This window comes from Schistocerca americana, chromosome 1, assembly GCF_021461395.2.
Source record: "Schistocerca americana isolate TAMUIC-IGC-003095 chromosome 1, iqSchAmer2.1, whole genome shotgun sequence".
Taxonomy (NCBI): Eukaryota; Metazoa; Arthropoda; class Insecta; order Orthoptera; family Acrididae; genus Schistocerca; species Schistocerca americana.
The window spans coordinates 614,470,899-614,489,394 of NC_060119.1; the positions used below are offsets into that span (position 1 = coordinate 614,470,899).

Genomic DNA, 18,496 nt, shown 5'->3' on the forward strand with positions numbered 1-18,496 from the left:
AGACGCACTAGCGTTACTTAATAACGCGCGGACCTGGCGTCTATTGCAGGGTCGGCAGAGCCATCTAATAATTTTGGCAGCTGACTGCTGTGGCCCGTCGCCCTTGGCATTTCTCTCTGCAGCCGGACATCATGTAGACAATTTGTTCCCAGGAAAGCTCTTGCCACTTGTTTCTCTTGCCATTTTGAATCTGCGTTTTTTTTTAATTGTCAGACTCTCGTACTACTGTACAAATGGGCCAAAACTTGTAAAACGTTGTCGGTAATGCAATTTTTGCGTTAATCACGCACCACAGTTTAACAGTAATGCGTATCCTAGTGGCTTACATCAGAAACAGCCTTATCTACGGTATCTCCGTAATATTTTTCTGATTATGTTTATGACATCGACAAAAAATGTGAGCTCAATTGCCTCAAATAGCAGTTACACTCAGGTGAAGAGTGGTGTGAAAGAAATGCAATGAAGAATACGTGTTTTATGCTGCAGCTGGCGAGGTATTTCTGAAGGGATGGACTAGATATTACAAATAAGGTTTGAGTTACTGTAGAAACGTCACGTATATTGAGCAAGAGGCCCACGTACAGTTTTCACAAATTACAAGTCCAGTGCATAAGTCCAGGCCTAATCGCCGGTGAACAGGAAGCGAGACACCAGCCAACAAAATGGCTCTGAGCGCTATGGGACTCAACTGCTGAGGTCATTAGTCCCCTAGAACTTAGAACTGCTTAAACCTAACTAACCTAAGGAGATCACAAACATCCATGCCCGAGGCAGGATTCGAACCTGCGACCGTAGCGGTCTTGCGGTTCCAGACTGCAGCGCCTTTAACCGCACGGCCACTTCGGCCGGCCACCAGCCAACACAATAAACTGTGACAAGTCCGCTGGCATGGCAGTAGTCGTAGTAGGTGAAGTGGTCGCATCGAAGCACAAGAACATAAAGTGACCAAACACAGGTGTGTACTAAGGCTTCGCTAGATGCAGCAGGCTCTCCTACTAACGCCTCATTGCAGAGCCACAGACATTTTAGCCAATACCGGGTGAGATGGTAGTGGGACACAAGGTGTCCCAATTGGGGATGTTTCTGAGGGTATTTCCTGTTCAGACGTTTTACTTACACCCAAAAAACAAACATCTTCTGAAAGCTTTGGTCAGAACCGGAGTATGGGAGCTATTTTTAATTTAATCCTGGGATAATATGGCTCAGCCAACAAAATTGAAGCTTAGTGTATGTAAAAGTGTATTCGTTTATTTGCATACAGAGCACAGCAGATGACTTGCTCGATATGTGCAGTGTATCCGTACTGGCTGTTAGCTAGAGCTTCACTGCACTGGGGTTCTGATGCTACGCTGATGACACTATGGACCCTACTGCACGTAGTACAGGGGTGCGTCCGCCACAAACAGCACAGTTCTCGATGCAAGGCAGCCGAGCAGAGCGCCGCTGGTGAACCAGCCTGGCACCTTGTCATCGTAGTCGCTGACGGATATCGCACTTGGTGCTTCAGTTTTTAATTTCCATAATAGAAAAATAACATCTTGCCGTCCTACGTAATCAGGTTTGTAACGCGACTGGAGTCTGTACGTAGTGTCGCAAGCTCCGTTAACAGCCTACCATGGAGGTTATTTTTAATCTAAATTTCCTTTGTGTATTCTATTTTTCTGCCTTTTATTACGGATAAGATATGTAAGGAATGTGGTACTGAGAATGTAATAGGAACCGTGGAGTAGGGTGTTATTGATCAGTTTCGAAGTTCAAATTCCCGTACTTTCTAAAATACAGATCCACCGAAAACGAAGAGAAGATAAAAATATTGGTTTTACTGCACAGAGGATACAATGAATTTGATTTTTTTAATGAATAATATCTCGAAGAAAACTATAAATGTAAATGATCAGTGTTAAACAGTGAATGGGGCTACTTGGAAAAAATCGAACGAAAGTAGCTCTTTTGAGCGACATTTTTTATACAGAATGAAATAAGTTGGCTAAGTTCAAGAAATTGTTATATTTTTAAGAGTTTGCGTGTGGCAATGATCAAGGCAATGAAAAACCCTTTTTGCAAAAATCACTTCTCTGTCTTACACACTATTAAAAATTTTAGAGATATTAAACAAAAATCAAAACATCAATCCCAGTTACCTCGAAATCTGAAATGTTTATTGTAAAAACATAATTAGGAACTAATATAACATATCATCTTCAGCTTACACTTAAGCGCCAGAGAAACTGGTGTAAGCATGCGTATTCAAACACAGAGATATGTAAACAGGCAGAATACGACACTGCGGTCGGCAATGTCTCTATAACACAAGTGTTTGGCACAGTTGTTAGATCGTTTACTGCTGTTAAAATGGCAGGTTATCAAGATTTAAGTGAGTTTGAACGTGGTTTTAAAGTCGGCGCATGAGCGTTGGGACACAGAATCGCCGTGGTAGCGAAGAGGGGGGGGGGGGGGGGGAGGGGGCTTTCCAGTACGGCCATTTCACGAGTATACCGTGAATATCAGGAATCCGGTAAAATATCAAATCTCCGACATCGCTGCGGCCGGAAAAAGATCCTACAAGAACAGGGTCAACGACGCTTGAAGAGAATCGTTTAACGTGACAGATGTGCAACCCTCCCGCAAATTACTGCAGATTTCAACGCTGGACAGTTCAACGAAACATCATCGATAAGGGCTTTCGGAGCCGAAGGCTCACTCGTGTACCCTCGATGGCTGCACGACAACAGCTTTACGCTTTGCCTGGGTCCTTCAATACCGACATTGGATTGTTGACGACTGGAAACATGTTGCCTGGTCGGACGAATCTCGTTTGAAGTTGTGTGGAGCGAATGGACGTATATGGGTATGGAGACGACTTCATCAATTCAAGGATCCTGCATGTCAGCAGAGGACTGTTCAGGCTGTTGGAGGCTTTCTAAAGGTGTGCTTGTAGTGGTGGGGGGCGGGGGGTGCAGTTGATACGACTGACAGTTGACACGTGCATAAGCATCTTATCTGATCACCTGCATACATTGATGTCGATTGTGCATTCCGACGGACTTGGGCAATTCCAGCAGGACAATGTGACACAGCACACGTTCAGAATTGCCACATAGTGGCTCCAGGAACACTCTTCTGAGCTTAAACACTTTCCCTAGCCACCAAACTCCCCAGACATAAACATTATTGAGCATATCTGGGATGCTTTGCAACGAGCTGTTCAGAAGAGATCTCCGCCGCCTCGTACTCTTACGGATTTGTGGACAGCCCTGCAGGATTCGTGGTGTCAATTCCCTCCAGCACTACTTCAGACATTAGTCGAGTCCATGCCTCGTCGTGCTGCTGGCCCTACACGATATTAATTAGATGTACAAGTTTCTTTGGCTCTTCAGAGTCCAACTCTTGAATATTAATACTTCAGTAGTCAGTTGCAATAATGACTATGTGGACGATGCGGCCTATTCTACACCTTATTTTAGATCTATATGACGATGCTATGCTGATTATATTTATATGTTTTGAGGAAGCCATTATGGCCTTATCACTTCAGGACATGGTGTAAAAAAGATCTGAGGATGGTCATTACGGACTGAAACCGGTCATCGTCTAAAGAATTCATATTGTGTTGAGACTGGAATAAAAAACATTTGACAGTATTGGATCACTGTTTGTATACGCGACCATGTCGCAGTTTGTGAAAACAATCTTCGATGAAATTAAAAGTAGGGGCTGTAATATTAAGAGTGTAATGGGAGTCCAACTGTTAAATTCAGAGGAAAGAGCGGATAGGCGGAAATAGTATACTGAAGACCATTGTGAGGGGGAAGAATTGTCTCATAACGTGATAGAAGACGAAACAGGAGATGAGATAGGGGATCCACTATTAGAATGAGAATTTAGAGCTTTGGAGGACTCAAGCTCGAATAAGGCGGAAGGGACTGATAGCATTCCACTGGAATTTCTCACATCATTGGGGAAGTGGAAACGAAATAACTATTCATGTTGGTGAGTAGAATGTATGAGACTGGCGAGATACGATCAGACTTTCGGAGAAACGTCATCCACATAATGCCGAAGATAGCAAGAGCCGATAAGTGCGTGAATAATCGCACAGTGAGCATAACAGCTCAGAATAATATACAGAAGAACGGAAAAGAAAACTGAGAATCTCCTGGATGACGATCAATTTGGCTTTAGGAAAGGTAAAGGTACAAGAGAGGCGGCAGTTCTGACGTTGCGGTTGATAATAGAAGCAAGACTGAAAGAAAAGGCTTGTTCACAAGATTTGTTGATCCGGGAAAAGCGTTCGACAATGTAAATTGGTGCAAGATGTTTCAAATCCCTAGAAAGATAGGGGTAAGCGAGTAATTTATAGTGTGTACAAGAAGCAAGAGGGAAAATAAGAGTGGGGGACCAAGAATGAAGTGCTAATATTAAAAAGGGCATCAGACGAGGATATCATCCTTCATCCCTACTGTTCAATCTATACATCGGAGAAGCAACAACAAAAATAAAAATAAAATTCAAGTGCAGGATTAAAATTCAGTGTGAAAAGATATCAATAATAAGATTCGCTGATGACATTGCTATCCTCAGTGAAAGGGGAAAAGAACTGTAGGACCTGTTGAACAGTGTAATGGGTACAGAATATGGAGTGAGAATAAATCTTAGGACGTTGAAAGTAATGGGTAATAGCAGAAATAATAACATCAGGATTGGTCATCACGAAGTAGATAATGTTAAGGAATTCTGCTACCTAGGCAGCAAAATGACCCATGGCGAATGGAGCAAAGAGGACATCAAAAGGAGACTAGCACTGGCAAAAATCGCATTCTTGGCTAAGAGAAGTCTACTAGTATCAAACATAGGTCTTAACTTGAGGAAGAAATTTCTGAGAATGTGCATTTGGTGAACAACATTGTACGGCAGTGAAACATGGGCTGTGGGAAAATCGAAACAGAAGATAATCTAAGCATTTGAGCTGTGGTGCTACACAAAAATGTTGAAAATAAGGTGGACTGATAACGTAAGGAATGAGTAGGTGCTCGCAGAATAGGCGAGGAAAGGAATATTTAGAAAACACTGACAAGGAGAGGGGTCAGGATGATAGGACTGATGGGACACCCTAAAACATCAGGGAATTAACTGCCATGGCACTACAGAGAGCTGCAGGGGGTAAAAACTTTAGAGAAAGATAGAGATTGGAACACATCCAACAAATAATTGAGGAGTAGATTGCTAGCGCTACTCTGAGATGAAAAGTTTGGCACAGAAGCGGAATTCATATCGGTGCATGTCAACCCAGTGAGAAGACTGATGACAATAAATAAATAAACCAAGAATAAAAAATAAAAATAAAAAATAGAAAGAGTAGCTTGGCTATCCAGTAGCCCAAAAATGGCCAGTGGAAATTCAGTGTTCAGCCACTGCAGATTTAATGGACCCCTAGAAGGGGGGTGTGTCGCTGGCGTTAGCTGCATCGTTCTTCCACAGTGCTTACTGCTTGTGCTATTTCATTTTTAACACGCTGATGTGGTATTGCTAAAAATCCTACTTTCGCGAAAGTAGATCATCTTTTGCATATCCCAGAGGAGTTGTCATTTTTACCAGTGTACGGGAGATCATATCCCTTTCATGCACTTTATTATCTTTAAAATTTTTGAAGTAACGTTTAACACATAAGCTGTATGTGATCTTTTCTAAATGGCTCTGAGCATTATGGGACTTAACATCTATGGTCATCAGTCCCCTAGAACTTAGAACTACATAAACCTAACTAACCTAAGGACAGCACACAACACCCAGCCATCACGAGGCAGAGAAAATCCCTGACCCCGCCGGGAATCGAACCCGGGAACCCGGGCGTGGGAAGCGAGAACGCTACTGATCTTTTCTCTCCGACTTTTCTTGGAGGAGATAATCTGTATATAAAGTTACGCAGACATCAAAATAGAGCTGTGATCAAAATCTTAAGTATAACAGCGTAAGTATCTGAGTATGATATCATCTCAGTGGGGTCTCTGTTAATTGGCGTCGTACGAGCGCTCAAGTTCCCATCTCGCGTAGCGAGAGTGACTCGTCTTGCAGCATCACGTGTCCGATTATGTTTATTTGCTTAATATGGGGATGAGGTAACGAGCAAAACATATTTCGTTATTTGAAACTGATTTCGTTACTAAGAATTCAATACTGCAGCCATGGTGCATGTTACGTGAGCGTTTTGGTAGTAGTACTTCTAAAGACGCTTCGTTGATCAACTTCCACTTCTCACTTGTATAAGATCTTATTTGGATTAAGGAGATAAATATATTACAGTTTCCAGTGGTAGCTACCGAAATAAAAATGAAAACTAGTGCTGTGTACACTCTACAACCAAATATTTTACGTTGTTATTTTAAAGTTTTGAGAGACAATGAATAAATGTTCAGAAGCAAAAAAAATTGGGAAAAAGGAAGAAATTTTGCGAGTAGAACGAAGTAAGAAAGTTTCACATCCCCTTGGCGTTGAGATCAATAGAGATGGTGTACTCGCTCTGTCGAACATGACAGAGGGAGGGAGTTATCTGTGGTATTCTTAAAACATGCAAAGACCACCCGAATACCGGTTAAAATTATTTGACTTAGCATGAAATATCTAAGTCATGATAGCCGGATGGGCATCTGGGGGCTACTTTCGCTAGCTTCGAAGGAAGAAAGGCTGGAAGGCAGGTGAAAGTTTAACGCCCAGCAACAACGATGACCAAGTCGTCAGAGACGGAAACAAGATCGGATTGGGGAAGAATAGGAGGAAAACGGCAGTGCACTTTTCAAAGTAGAAATCGACTTAAGCGATTCGCGTAAACAAAGGAAAACGAAAATTTGGTGATCCGCTATCCTCTCGAATATAAAAAAATGGTTCAAATGGCTCTGAGCACTATGGGACTCAACTTCTGTGGTCATCAGTCCCCTAGAACTTAGAACTACTTAAACCTACCTAACCTAAGGACATCACACACATCCATGCCCGAGGCAGGATTCGAACCTGCGACCGTAGCAGTCCCGCGGTTCCGGACTGCGCGCCTAGAACCACTAGACCACCACGGCCGGCTCTCGAATATAATACCACTTTTATTCGATGTGTAGATCTGGAAAGTGTAATGTACAGTACTACGTATTAATAGTAAATAAGGAATAGTCAGACAGTGGGTAGTTAAGACCAGAGATTATCGACATATAGGTGTGCACATTCATCACTTCGCAGTGTTTGCTAGAGACATAAAATTGTGCTAATTATCATTCAAGATATGTTGAAGCTGAAGTAGTAATGATATGCACTTCTCTTATATTTCATTGTGACTCGTTCTCATCACCTCAGTATTCAATATTGATACAGAGTTTGCTTGCTCTTATCAGCTACTGTTATTGTAATAACTGGCACAGTTACAGCTAAATGATGAAATTTACTGTATCGAAAAGAAAGATATAGCGTGTGTGTGTGTGTGTGTGTGTGTGTGTGTGTGTGTGTGTGTGTGTGTGTGTGTGTATGCAGGTTTGTAGATGCCGACACAGCTAGGGCACCAAGACACCTTCACAAGTTAAGAGGTGGCTGGTATTCATTTATCTCATTTGCATCTTATGAAAACTGACCCGTCTTGTGGAGCAGGACGGCGGTATCGGTTTCATAGAGGAGCCGAAGAGGAGATTCTGGCAGGCGAGGAGGTGTAGATAGCATTCCAGAGTGAGCGACGCGCTGACAACTGTCGGCATGTCCACATCACTCAAGCCGGAACGACTTTTCGCTTAACGACGCTGGTGACATTTCTATGGAGCGTTAAAGTCGCCTGCTTAATGCTTCCACGTCGGGAGCCACTAAACGCCCACATTACATGTTTCTAAACTACCATACGTCTGAATATTTTTGGTGAAATCATTTTTAAGTCTCGCATCACGGGATTTGTTTTATTAATCACTCAGAAGATAATATAAGTTAAGCAGGAGGATCACATTTCTTTCCCTGGTCTTACATAAACTTTCTGCGCAAGTACATTTTATTTCATTTTGTCTAAGTTGTCGTTCGTGGAATTCTGTACTACAAACAATACAATATTGCAATTCCTACATGAGGTTGGCATCCTATTGGCAATGACATCATACAAGGTAGAGGCCGCTCACATTTCACTCATCCTAAGAGAGAAACAATGATTTGATTTCTTGTTTGAAAAACTGCTCGAAAGTCACCTGGACTAAACTAAAGACAAATGTAAATCGGTGGTTGGTATCTGGATTAGAACCACAGCGTTCTGTGTCGTCTGTATGTTGACGTTTCATGCTAAGAAAATTCTGTAATTTTCTTCCTGTTTTCTTTCTTTTCAGGAAGCAAGATGATTCCAGGGAACGAATTACTGCAAAGGGCTCTGCTAATATGGGCACTGCTGTTGCAGGTAAGTAAAGACGCAAAGTTGAGTCGCTAAAATGTTCTTCGCATTACATGAAATTAAAGATAACATAGTTCAACTACGCACAATACGTTCAGTGAAATGAAAAGGATTGCAAGAAATGGCAAAGACGATCGGGGAGAGGGAAAAGAAGAAAGAAGAGGTGAGGGAATGTAGTTGGATGTACAGTTGGCCACGTAGAAATCTAGGAAGCGGCCGCTAAAGAACTAAAATTAACTAAAGATCACATAAAACTATACACGTTGCAACAATATAGATGAACTAAGCAATTACTTGCTCGGAAAGGGTCCAGTACTGTAGAAATTACACACGTATCTGGAAAATCATAGATATCAGAGGAAGATAATAAACGAAAGTTTTATTATCATTTGTTGTGGGACAGGCAAATAAATGTTTGAGAACTCTGGGTTCGCAGGACAGAGCGGATCAGGATTGTTGCTGTGGAAAGCGTCCAAGATCAGTAACTGTTAGTTGTAGAAACACACAAACTTTATTTGTTAAAAACAATCAGACATGCGCTTGGAAGCACTCAGAAACAATACGGCTGAAAGCCCGAATACAAGTTATTAAATTTATCTTAAGGAAGACCTTAGTTAAAGAACTGCTGCATAAATAATCGGCTGAAGGCCACATCTTAAAATATTTCACATAAAGTTCGGCTGAAGGCCATATACTGAACATAGAATCACTCGAGGCTTAAGGCCTGAATAACAAATTCTCAAGGTTTTGAACAAAGGATTTTTCAAATTTTAATTTTACAACAGCTGAAGGCTTTATGTTAAAATATTTCACGTAGAAGCTTGGCTGAAGGCCGCATACTGAACATTAAAACAAACTAAATTAATACACGGCTGAAGGCTGGACAATGGTGCTCAGAAGTGCTCCAAGGGTCGGCCTGCGGAAGTAACCCTAATATAGGTTTAGGTGAGACAGGCAGCCAAGCGTAATACTAAATAAACGGATGGCAACCCGACCCAGGGACGGCTGAAGGACCGGCCAACAACCTAATCAATTCCCTTCCGCCGACCAACGGCACGACAACCGAACATGTCAGCGAGGGCGAAGATACCAGCAGCACTACGTCTTCAAATATGGGCATCTAAATACAGCCAAGGCACAATAACCACTGAAAAATATGAAAAAAGACAAGACTGTTAAACTACACGCCGTGCCGGACAGCATAAACACGACGAGGAAACACACACACGCTATTTTCTGTCGCAGCCGACCGACTGGCAACTCCAGTACGCAGACAGCATAGATCTGCTCAGTGGAAATCACAGAAACTACACACAGTTCCACGTAAACACTTGCACCAAGAACTGCGACAATCCTAAAACCAATCACTGTGAAACAACGAAGAGAAACCACAAGTCGACAAACAGACTTTCCATAAGGGCTTGGCGACCAAATACACGGCCGGCCGGTATGGCCGAGCGGTTCTAGGCGCTACAGTCTGGAACCGCGCGATCGCTACGGTCGCAGGTTCGAATCCTGCCTCGGGCATGGACGTGTGTGACGTCCTTAGGTTAGTTAGGTTTAATTAGTTCCATGTTCCAGGGGACTGATGACCTTAGAATTTAAGTCCCATAGTACTCAGAGCCATTTGAACCGTTTGAACCAAATACACGTCGTCCGATGAGAAAACCGACAGAACGACCAAACAAGGTCGTCTTTACTCAAATTATGTGTGTCGGCAACGGTCGGGCGAGTCTTGGGTGTCCGGAACTCTCTGCAGCCCCAACCCGACTCAACTCTATGTCCGTTCGGAACTCGGAGCCCCGGCGATCCAAGCACACTGGCTCGGACCCAACCATGCAGAGATAACTCTTGTGCATTGGCCACGACATCTCTGCACAAGAAAGAAACCGTCCCACGTCCGGCAAGATGACCAACTGGCGAGGCCCAGAAAGGGTCAAAAGACCAAATACACGTCGCCCAATGAGACGACCAACCGAACGACCAACCAGCGGTCGTTCCCTCTCCAATCTCCTTCTGTTGGACAGATCAAGTGTATCGCCAGTGGTCGGCGAATACTGGCTGTCCGCGCCTCACTGGTGCTCCGTCCCGACTGGCTGACTGACTGACTGACTACCCGGAAATACTAGCGGTCGCTCTAGACATGGTACTACAGTGCACTTATCGATAAGCGCTGCTGCTGCCACTCACGGGTAAGCAAACCAGCAACTTTGTGAAGCCATTAAATCGAACTAGGCGGCAGTACCGTAAAAGAAGATAACAAACAATAAACGGCATGAACACGAGCCGCGCAGGGCTAAGTTTGTTTGAAATGTTTGATAAAGAAACGATCTTATTAGCATATTGCGCACAGACGAGATATGTTGTAAACATAGGTATCAAGCAAATGCTGAGCACATCAATAAATCTAACTGCACAAACTGGAGATGTAACTAGAAACTTCCCTTGACGAATACCAATTGAAACGCTGTCTCAGATTGTTGGTTTGGAGAGAACTGACTCAAATGCTTGTAACACTTCATAACGACAGTTTCATCAAAAACATGAGTTCTATGTGAGTGTACTCGTAAGCTTCCCTACAAATAGGTCCTTTTAGAGAACTATAGAAAACTGCCACTCATTCAAAATATTTCCACTATTATTCGAAGCAGGTAGTTGTGGTTCATTGCAGAAAATTCATAGCGTCCGATGGATAGTTGTATAGCAAAAACATCAGAGTTAAATTTTTGCATCCACTCTGTTCATTTATGTTATCAATCTTTCGTTGTAAGTCGAAAGAAGCAAGTAAGGAAGATCAGAGTCCGCAGCTCGTGGTCGTGCGGTAGCGTTCTCACTTCCCACGCCCGGGTTTCCGGGTTCGATTCCCGGCGGGGTCAGGGATTTTCTCTGCCTCGTGATGACTGGGTGTTGTGTGACGTCCTTAGCTTAGTTAGGTTTAAGTAGTTCTAAGTTCTAGGGGACTGATGACCATAGATGTTAAGTCCCATTGTGCTCAGAGCCATTTGAACCACTTTTTTTTAAGATCAGAGTTGAGACGAGATCATTAGAGGTCATTAGAGATGGAGCACAAGCCCGAACTAGGGAAAGTTGCAGAACGAAAAGACTGTGCTTTGTTACAGGAACCACCGAGATGTTTGCTTTAAGCGATTTATGGAAATCATGGAAAACCTAAATCTGTATGATCGGATGGCGGTTTGAACCACCACCCTTCCAAATACGAGTCAAATGTTTTTTCACTTCATCACCTTGCTCGGTGTTTGCCTAAGTCCTGTCATGAACAAGAACACTCAAGAATGTGGAATGGTTCGAGATATATTTTAAGAAAGAGGAACAGCTCTCGTAAACTAACACTATACACAGCATTCAAAATTAATTACTGCAATCTGAAACCTATACATGGGTTTTTGTGTTTTCATTGTGCAAATTATATATCTTCTAAAACCGGTCTTTATTAACACATACTAGATACACGGTATTCGCGATACCTGTCGTAGCTGCCTCACACTGTATACACCGTATTTAACTACCATGAGTAGTCTTTACTTGTCCATTCCTACTTAACTACACCATCTACTAATTGCGTTGCATCTTTATTCTGAACGATTAAATACACTGCATTCTCCCAAAGTTAAGACAGTCCTATTTTTAAAAACCTCAGTAAATGATAATATGGAAAATATGATTTTATTAAAGTACGTCTATAACGACTGGTTCTACTACAATTTAAAACAGATTCAAATGGTTCAAATGGCTCTGAGCCCTATGGGACTTGACATCTGAGGTCATCAGTCCCCTAGAACTTAGAACTACTTAAACCTAACTAACCTAAGGACATCACACACATCCATGCCCGAGGCAGGATTCGAACCTGCGACCGTAGCGGTCGCGCGGTTCCGAACTGAAGCGCCTAGAACCGCTCGGCCACCTCGGCCGGCACTTAAAACAGAAAATACGAAGCACCACGAAGGAATTATAAATTGGGTCGGAAATCGGGAGATTCGATTTACATGTACAGACAAACTATACATTATAGTTTTAGAAAATTTGGATGAATTATTCAAGAGAAAGAGCTAAACAAGTTGACATAATTAGTAACGCGTTGATCCACCTCTAGCCCTGATGCAAGCAGTTGTACGGCTTGGCTTTGATTAATAGAGCTGTTGAATGTCCTCCTGAGGGATGCCGTGGTAAATTCCGTCCAATTGGCGCTTTAGATCGTCGAAATCCCGAGCTGGTTGGGGCGTCCTACGAAGTAACGCTCCAAACGTTGTCAACTGGGGAGAGATCCGGCGAACTTGGTGGCAGAAGTAGATTTGACAAACACGAAGACAAACTGCAGAAACTCTCGCCGTGTGTGGACGGACATTATCTTACTGCAGTGTGAACCAAGGGTGGCTTGCCATGAAGGGCAACAAAAAGGGTCGCAGAATATCGCCGACATAGCGGTGTGATATATGGATGCCGCAGATGATAGCAAATGGGGTCTGTTATGAAATGAAATGGCACTTGAAACTATCACTCCTTGTTATCAGGCCGTATGGCGGGTGACAGTGGGGCTGGGATCCCAACCGCTCTCTGGGACATCTCCAGATACGTCTTCGCTGGCCTTCGGGGCTCAGTTCGGCTTGGGACTCATCACTGAAGACAATTCTACTCCAGTCAATGAGATTCCTGGCCGAAGACATGCCTGGGGAAGCCCTGGACAGCGATGAGTTACCAACCTGTCGCCTGCCATACGGCCTGAGAGCCAAGAGTGATGGTCTGGGGTACCATTCACTTCGTAGCAGGAGCCTTTGGTTGTCATCTGCTGTATACTTAAAGCGCAGCCGTACCGGTACGTCGACGATAGCCTACGGCCTATTTTGTTGCCTCTCATGGCAAGCCATCCTGAGTTCACATTTCAGCAAGATAATTCCCGACTGCACACACCAAGAGTTCACTCCAAGTGAGAAGATTTGAAGCATTGTAGGCAGAGCCCTCCACCCAGCTCGAGATTTTGAAAATCCAACGCACCAATTGGGCAGAATCTGGCATGATATTCTCACGAGAACATCAAACAACTTTATCTATCAATCCTAAGCCGAGTAACTACTTGCATAACAACTGGAGTTCGACCAGTGTGTTATTAACGTGATCAATTTGTGAAGCTCTTGCTATTGAATAAATCATCCGGTTTTTCTGAAACTGTATTCAATTCATTGCCTGTACATGTGCATCACATCTACCGGTTCCCGTCCCACTCGAATAAATCATTCGCGGTGCGTCGTTTTTTTATCTTAGGTATACTTAAAGTAACTATATAAGTGTTTATTTTTAATTTTGCGTACCTAATGAAACGTTGTTACTGTACTGGAAAAATGCAAGACGTAAAACTGAATCTGATGTGATATCGCAAAAGGGTGTTTCACCAATCTGAAGGATTGTTATAGCCTGTAATGTTTTATTACTGAATCAGACATTTTCTTCATACGAGAGGAAATAGTGGCCTCAGTATTGCCAGTTTCATTAAATTCTTCTTTTTAGGGTTCCGTTCCTCAGTCGGTGAAACGGAACCTCTATAGGACCACTTTGTTGTCCGCCTGTCTTGGCTTGGTTCAAATGGCTCTGAGCACCATGCGACTTAACTTCTGAGGTCATCAGTCGCCTAGAACTTAGAACTAATTAAACCTAACTAACCTAAGGACATCACACACATCCATGCCCGAGGCAAGATTCGAACCTCCTACCGGAGCGGTCGCTCGGCTCCAGACTGTAGCGCCTAGAACCACAAGGCCACTCCGGCCGGCTTCCGCCTGTCTATCCGTGTGTTCAGACACATTTTTCTCATGAACGGGTAGACATATCAAGCTGCAATATATGACATATACTGAGGTCTATAGTCCCAAGGCGGTGTGGAAACTTTAAGCTTCTGCGTCAATGCAAGCAAAAGATAAAGCCATTTATGTCGCCTATATATATGGTTGCAAACTCACTCATCAAAACCTATAGCGTACTTCCTGTTAACCTAGAATCACAAAATGTGACAAGAAGTAAGGTTTCACAGTACATGTAACGAAAAAATTCGAAAATTGTTAATTTTAATTATGTCACATAAAAAAAGATTTGTTTGCCGTTTGTTGGCCGTCTGTCTATCGTCTTTTAGTACCCCTTTTTCTCAGGAACAGTTTGAAGTAACAAGTTGAACTTTACGTCAAATACCAAGGTCAATGGTCCCTTAACGGTGTAACATATGTAAGGTTCTAACTCAGTGTTATCAAAAGATACGGCCATTTGCGACATATATTTTGCTACTCGCAAACCGAACTGTCTATAGACATAATTAAGTTTGTACATAATCCTCAGATCGCGAGTCCTACTTGCACTTGTCCAGTTTTTCTAATATTACGTTACTGACACAGTCACGGATTTTAAATAAATCTATAAATTAACGAATGTTAACATTTTTCTACTATTTAAGTTTTAGTATTTTATCATTTTCTGGAGAAATTTAATTTCGTCCTTGTATTCAGATGACTGAAATAATGATAATTGCACAACAACGACAGACAACACAACCAAATGTCATAGTAGAAAGCGGTTAATACCAGTTGAAACGCATTGTTTTCCAGATGGTCGGACAGCGTGCAGTGGAGGCGCACGCCCGCCTCATGGACCCGCCCGCCAGGAACTCCATGTGGAGGTTCGGCTACTTGACGCCCGTCAACTACAACGACAACGAACTCTACTGCGGCGGCGCCAATGGTGAGCCACGCGCCCCGAGCCGCCACTCTGCACACGAGATCACTGCGTCTGCTAAATCCCCTTTGGAGAAGTTGCAATATATATTCTAATTAAACCTGTTTCAGTCTACAAAATTATTTGTCTTGAGTCTATTATTTAGACTGTACAGATGTGTTATTGATGTTCTGCTGCGCACAATACCACGTACACTGCGTTTTCAATCATGTCAGGGGTAATAAATCTGAAAGACTATTCACCAAATGGAGTTGAACATAGAATAGGAGTAGTGAGTTGAACTTAATCTAATTTCTAGACATCCTTTACCTTCGACCTCGAGAAGCATACAACTAGGCAGCATGTAAGATCCTCCACGCACCGCAAATGGAACATCCGTATCACATACGTTAAAGAGCTGTCCCAATCAAATTAACAATTATTTTGTGTAGTTTAGGATACTTAAACTGAATGTTTATGTAAGGGAACAATTTACTGTCCAAATGTCACTTCCATTTTCTAGACAGATTTTTTCATCATTTTTAAATTTATTATGGTTTGCTGCGTTGGAGTCGGTCTCAATTTACTTGTATTATTTGTGTACTCTTGCAGTAGGTGATTGTTTTCATTTGTCCCACAATATTCACTTTCCACTGCTGTCTCCATCACGAAATTATCTAATCGAAGATTTCTTTTTTCAGTTGTTTTGAAATCAATAGTTTTTTTTATCCGTTTAATTTTTCATATCGTTTTACAGAACAACTATCGACCGCAAACAGTTGCAATAATATTTGGAATCTTGGAACCTTGAATAACACTCCACACGTATTTCACTTTAGTCCTGCATAATTCATAGTATTGATGATCAGACCACTGTTGTTCTAGTTTCGGGTACTTTGTACTGTTTTGGTCAGTGTCAATTTTAATTTTAACGGGAATACTGTAATACGAAATTTTTACAACTATATTTCTTACCCTTTTCCGTGTTACATATTTCATGGAGGGGAGCAGTTTTATCCCCTCACTTCATAATTGCACATATTATACACTGATGTTTTATGTTTTAATTACACGTACACTGACGGTCAACTATTTTCGATAACCGAAGGTAAAACTGTGTACTTTATTTCAATGTATAAACCCAACTACAAATAAATAGACCAAGAATATAAATATTTTCTCTATCACTAAGTACAATACAATACACCTTAGATTTTAGCCTCGTGAAAGTATCCACCCTACACAAACTCTTGGCATTCTCGAGATAAGATTTTGTAGTGTTTTTGCAGATATTGCAGTCCAACACATCTGGAATTATTGTATTGATCTTCAGCATTTGATGACCCTAGTTTTCTCACCTCTCCGTAAAGTTCGTCACATAATAGTTCAAATGGTTCAAATGGCTCTGAGCACTATGGGACTTAACATCTATGGTCATCAGTCCCCTAGAACTTAGAACTACTTAAACCTAACTAACCTAAGGACAGCACACAACACCCAGCCATCACGAGGCAGAGAAAATCCCTGACCCCGCCGGGAATCGAACCCGGGAACCCGCGCGTGGGAAGCGAGAACGCTACCGCACGACCACGAGATGCGGGCTACATAATAGTTCATTGGGATTTAAGTTAGGTGACTGACTTGGTCATATCATATTCTTGAGCTATTCACATTTATATTTTTTACTGATACACTCACCGCACAACTTAGAAACATTTTTGGAATCATTGTCCCCCTACAGAGCAAACACACAACCAATAAGTCTCTTACCAGATGGAACAGCTTTGTTGAGCAGTATCCTGTGCTTTTCTTCCTTAATTTCCATTAATTCTCACTAGATCACCGACTTTATCACTCGAGAAACATCTCCACACCATCACTGCCCTCCACCATGAATCACTTTTGCCATCAAAAACTGACTCCACTAAGTCGACAAACAAACATTCGACGATTGATTCTAAATACACTCCTGGAAATTGAAATAAGAACACCGTGAATTCATTGTCCCAGGAAGGGGAAACTTTATTGACACATTCCTGGGGTCAGATACATCACATGATCACACTGACAGAACCACAGGCACATAGACACAGGCAACAGAGCATGCACAATGTCGGCACTAGTACAGTGTATATCCACCTTTCGCAGAAATGCAGGCTGCTATTCTCCCATGGAGACGATCGTCGAGATGCTGGATGTAGTCCTGTGGAACGGCTTGCAATGCCATTTCCACCTGGCGCCTCAGTTGGACCAGCGTTCGTGCTGGACGCGCAGACCGCGTGAGACGACGCTTCATCCAGTCCCAAACATGCTCAATGGGGGACAGATCCGGAGATCTTGCTGGCCAGGGTAGTTGACTTACACCTTCTAGAGCACGTTGGGTGGCACGGGATACATGCGGACGTGCATTGTCCTGTTGGAACAGCAAGTTCCCTTGCCGGTCTAGGAATGGTAGAACGATGGGTTCGATGACGGTTTGGATGTACCGTGCACTATTCAGTGTCCCCTCGACGATCACCAGTGGTGTACGGCCAGTGTAGGAGATCGCTCCCCACACCATGATGCCGGGTGTTGGCCCTGTGTGCCTCGGTCGTATGCAGTCCTGATTGTGGCGCTCACCTGCACGGCGCCAAACACGCATACGACCATCATTGGCACCAAGGCAGAAGCGACTCTCATCGCTGAAGACGACACGTCTCCATTCGTCCCTCCATTCACGCCTGTCGCGACACCACTGGAGGCGGGCTGCACGATGTTGGGGCGTGAGCGGAAGACGGCCTAACGGTGTGCGGGACCGTAGCCCAGCTTCATGGAGACGGTTGCGAATTGTCCTCGCCGATACTCCAGGAGCAACAGTGTCCCTAATTTGCTGGGAAGTGGCGGTGCGGTCCCCTACGGCACTGCGTAGGATCCTACGGTCTTGGCGTGCATCCGTGCGTCGCTGCGGTCCGGTCCCAGGTCGACGGGCACGTGCACCTTCCGCCGACCACTGGCGACAACATCAATGTACTGTGGAGACCTCACGCCCCACGTGTTGAGCAATTCGGCGGTACGTCCACCCGGCCTCCCGCATGCCCACTATACGCCCTCGCTCAAAGTCCGTCAACTGCACATACGGTTCACGTCCACGCTGTCGCGGCATGCTACCAGTGTTAAAGACTGCGATGGAGCTCCGTATGCCACGGCAAACTGGCTGACACTGACGGCGGCGGTGCACAAATGCTGCGCAGCTAGCGCCATTCGACGGCCAACACCGCGGTTCCTGGTGTGTCCGCTGTGCCGTGCGTGTGATCATTGCTTGTACAGCCCTCTCGCAGTGTCCGGAGCAAGTATGGTGGGTCTGACACACCGGTGTCAATGTGTTCTTTTTTCCATTTCCAGGAG

The 18,496-nt window shown here is 43.5% G+C and overlaps 1 protein-coding gene across 1 annotated transcript in view; it reads left to right on the plus strand.

Moving 5' to 3' along the window:
• The window catches only part of LOC124607340, a 193,472-nt gene that overhangs the window by 140,939 nt on the left and 34,037 nt on the right, over positions 1-18,496 (plus strand). Inside the window, exons 3-4 of the mRNA XM_047139648.1 lie at positions 8,337-8,404; positions 15,007-15,139. Of these exons, the coding sequence (XP_046995604.1) occupies positions 8,345-8,404; positions 15,007-15,139 (193 nt within the window). The 5' untranslated portion in view covers positions 8,337-8,344. The remainder of the gene's footprint in view (positions 1-8,336; positions 8,405-15,006; positions 15,140-18,496) is intronic.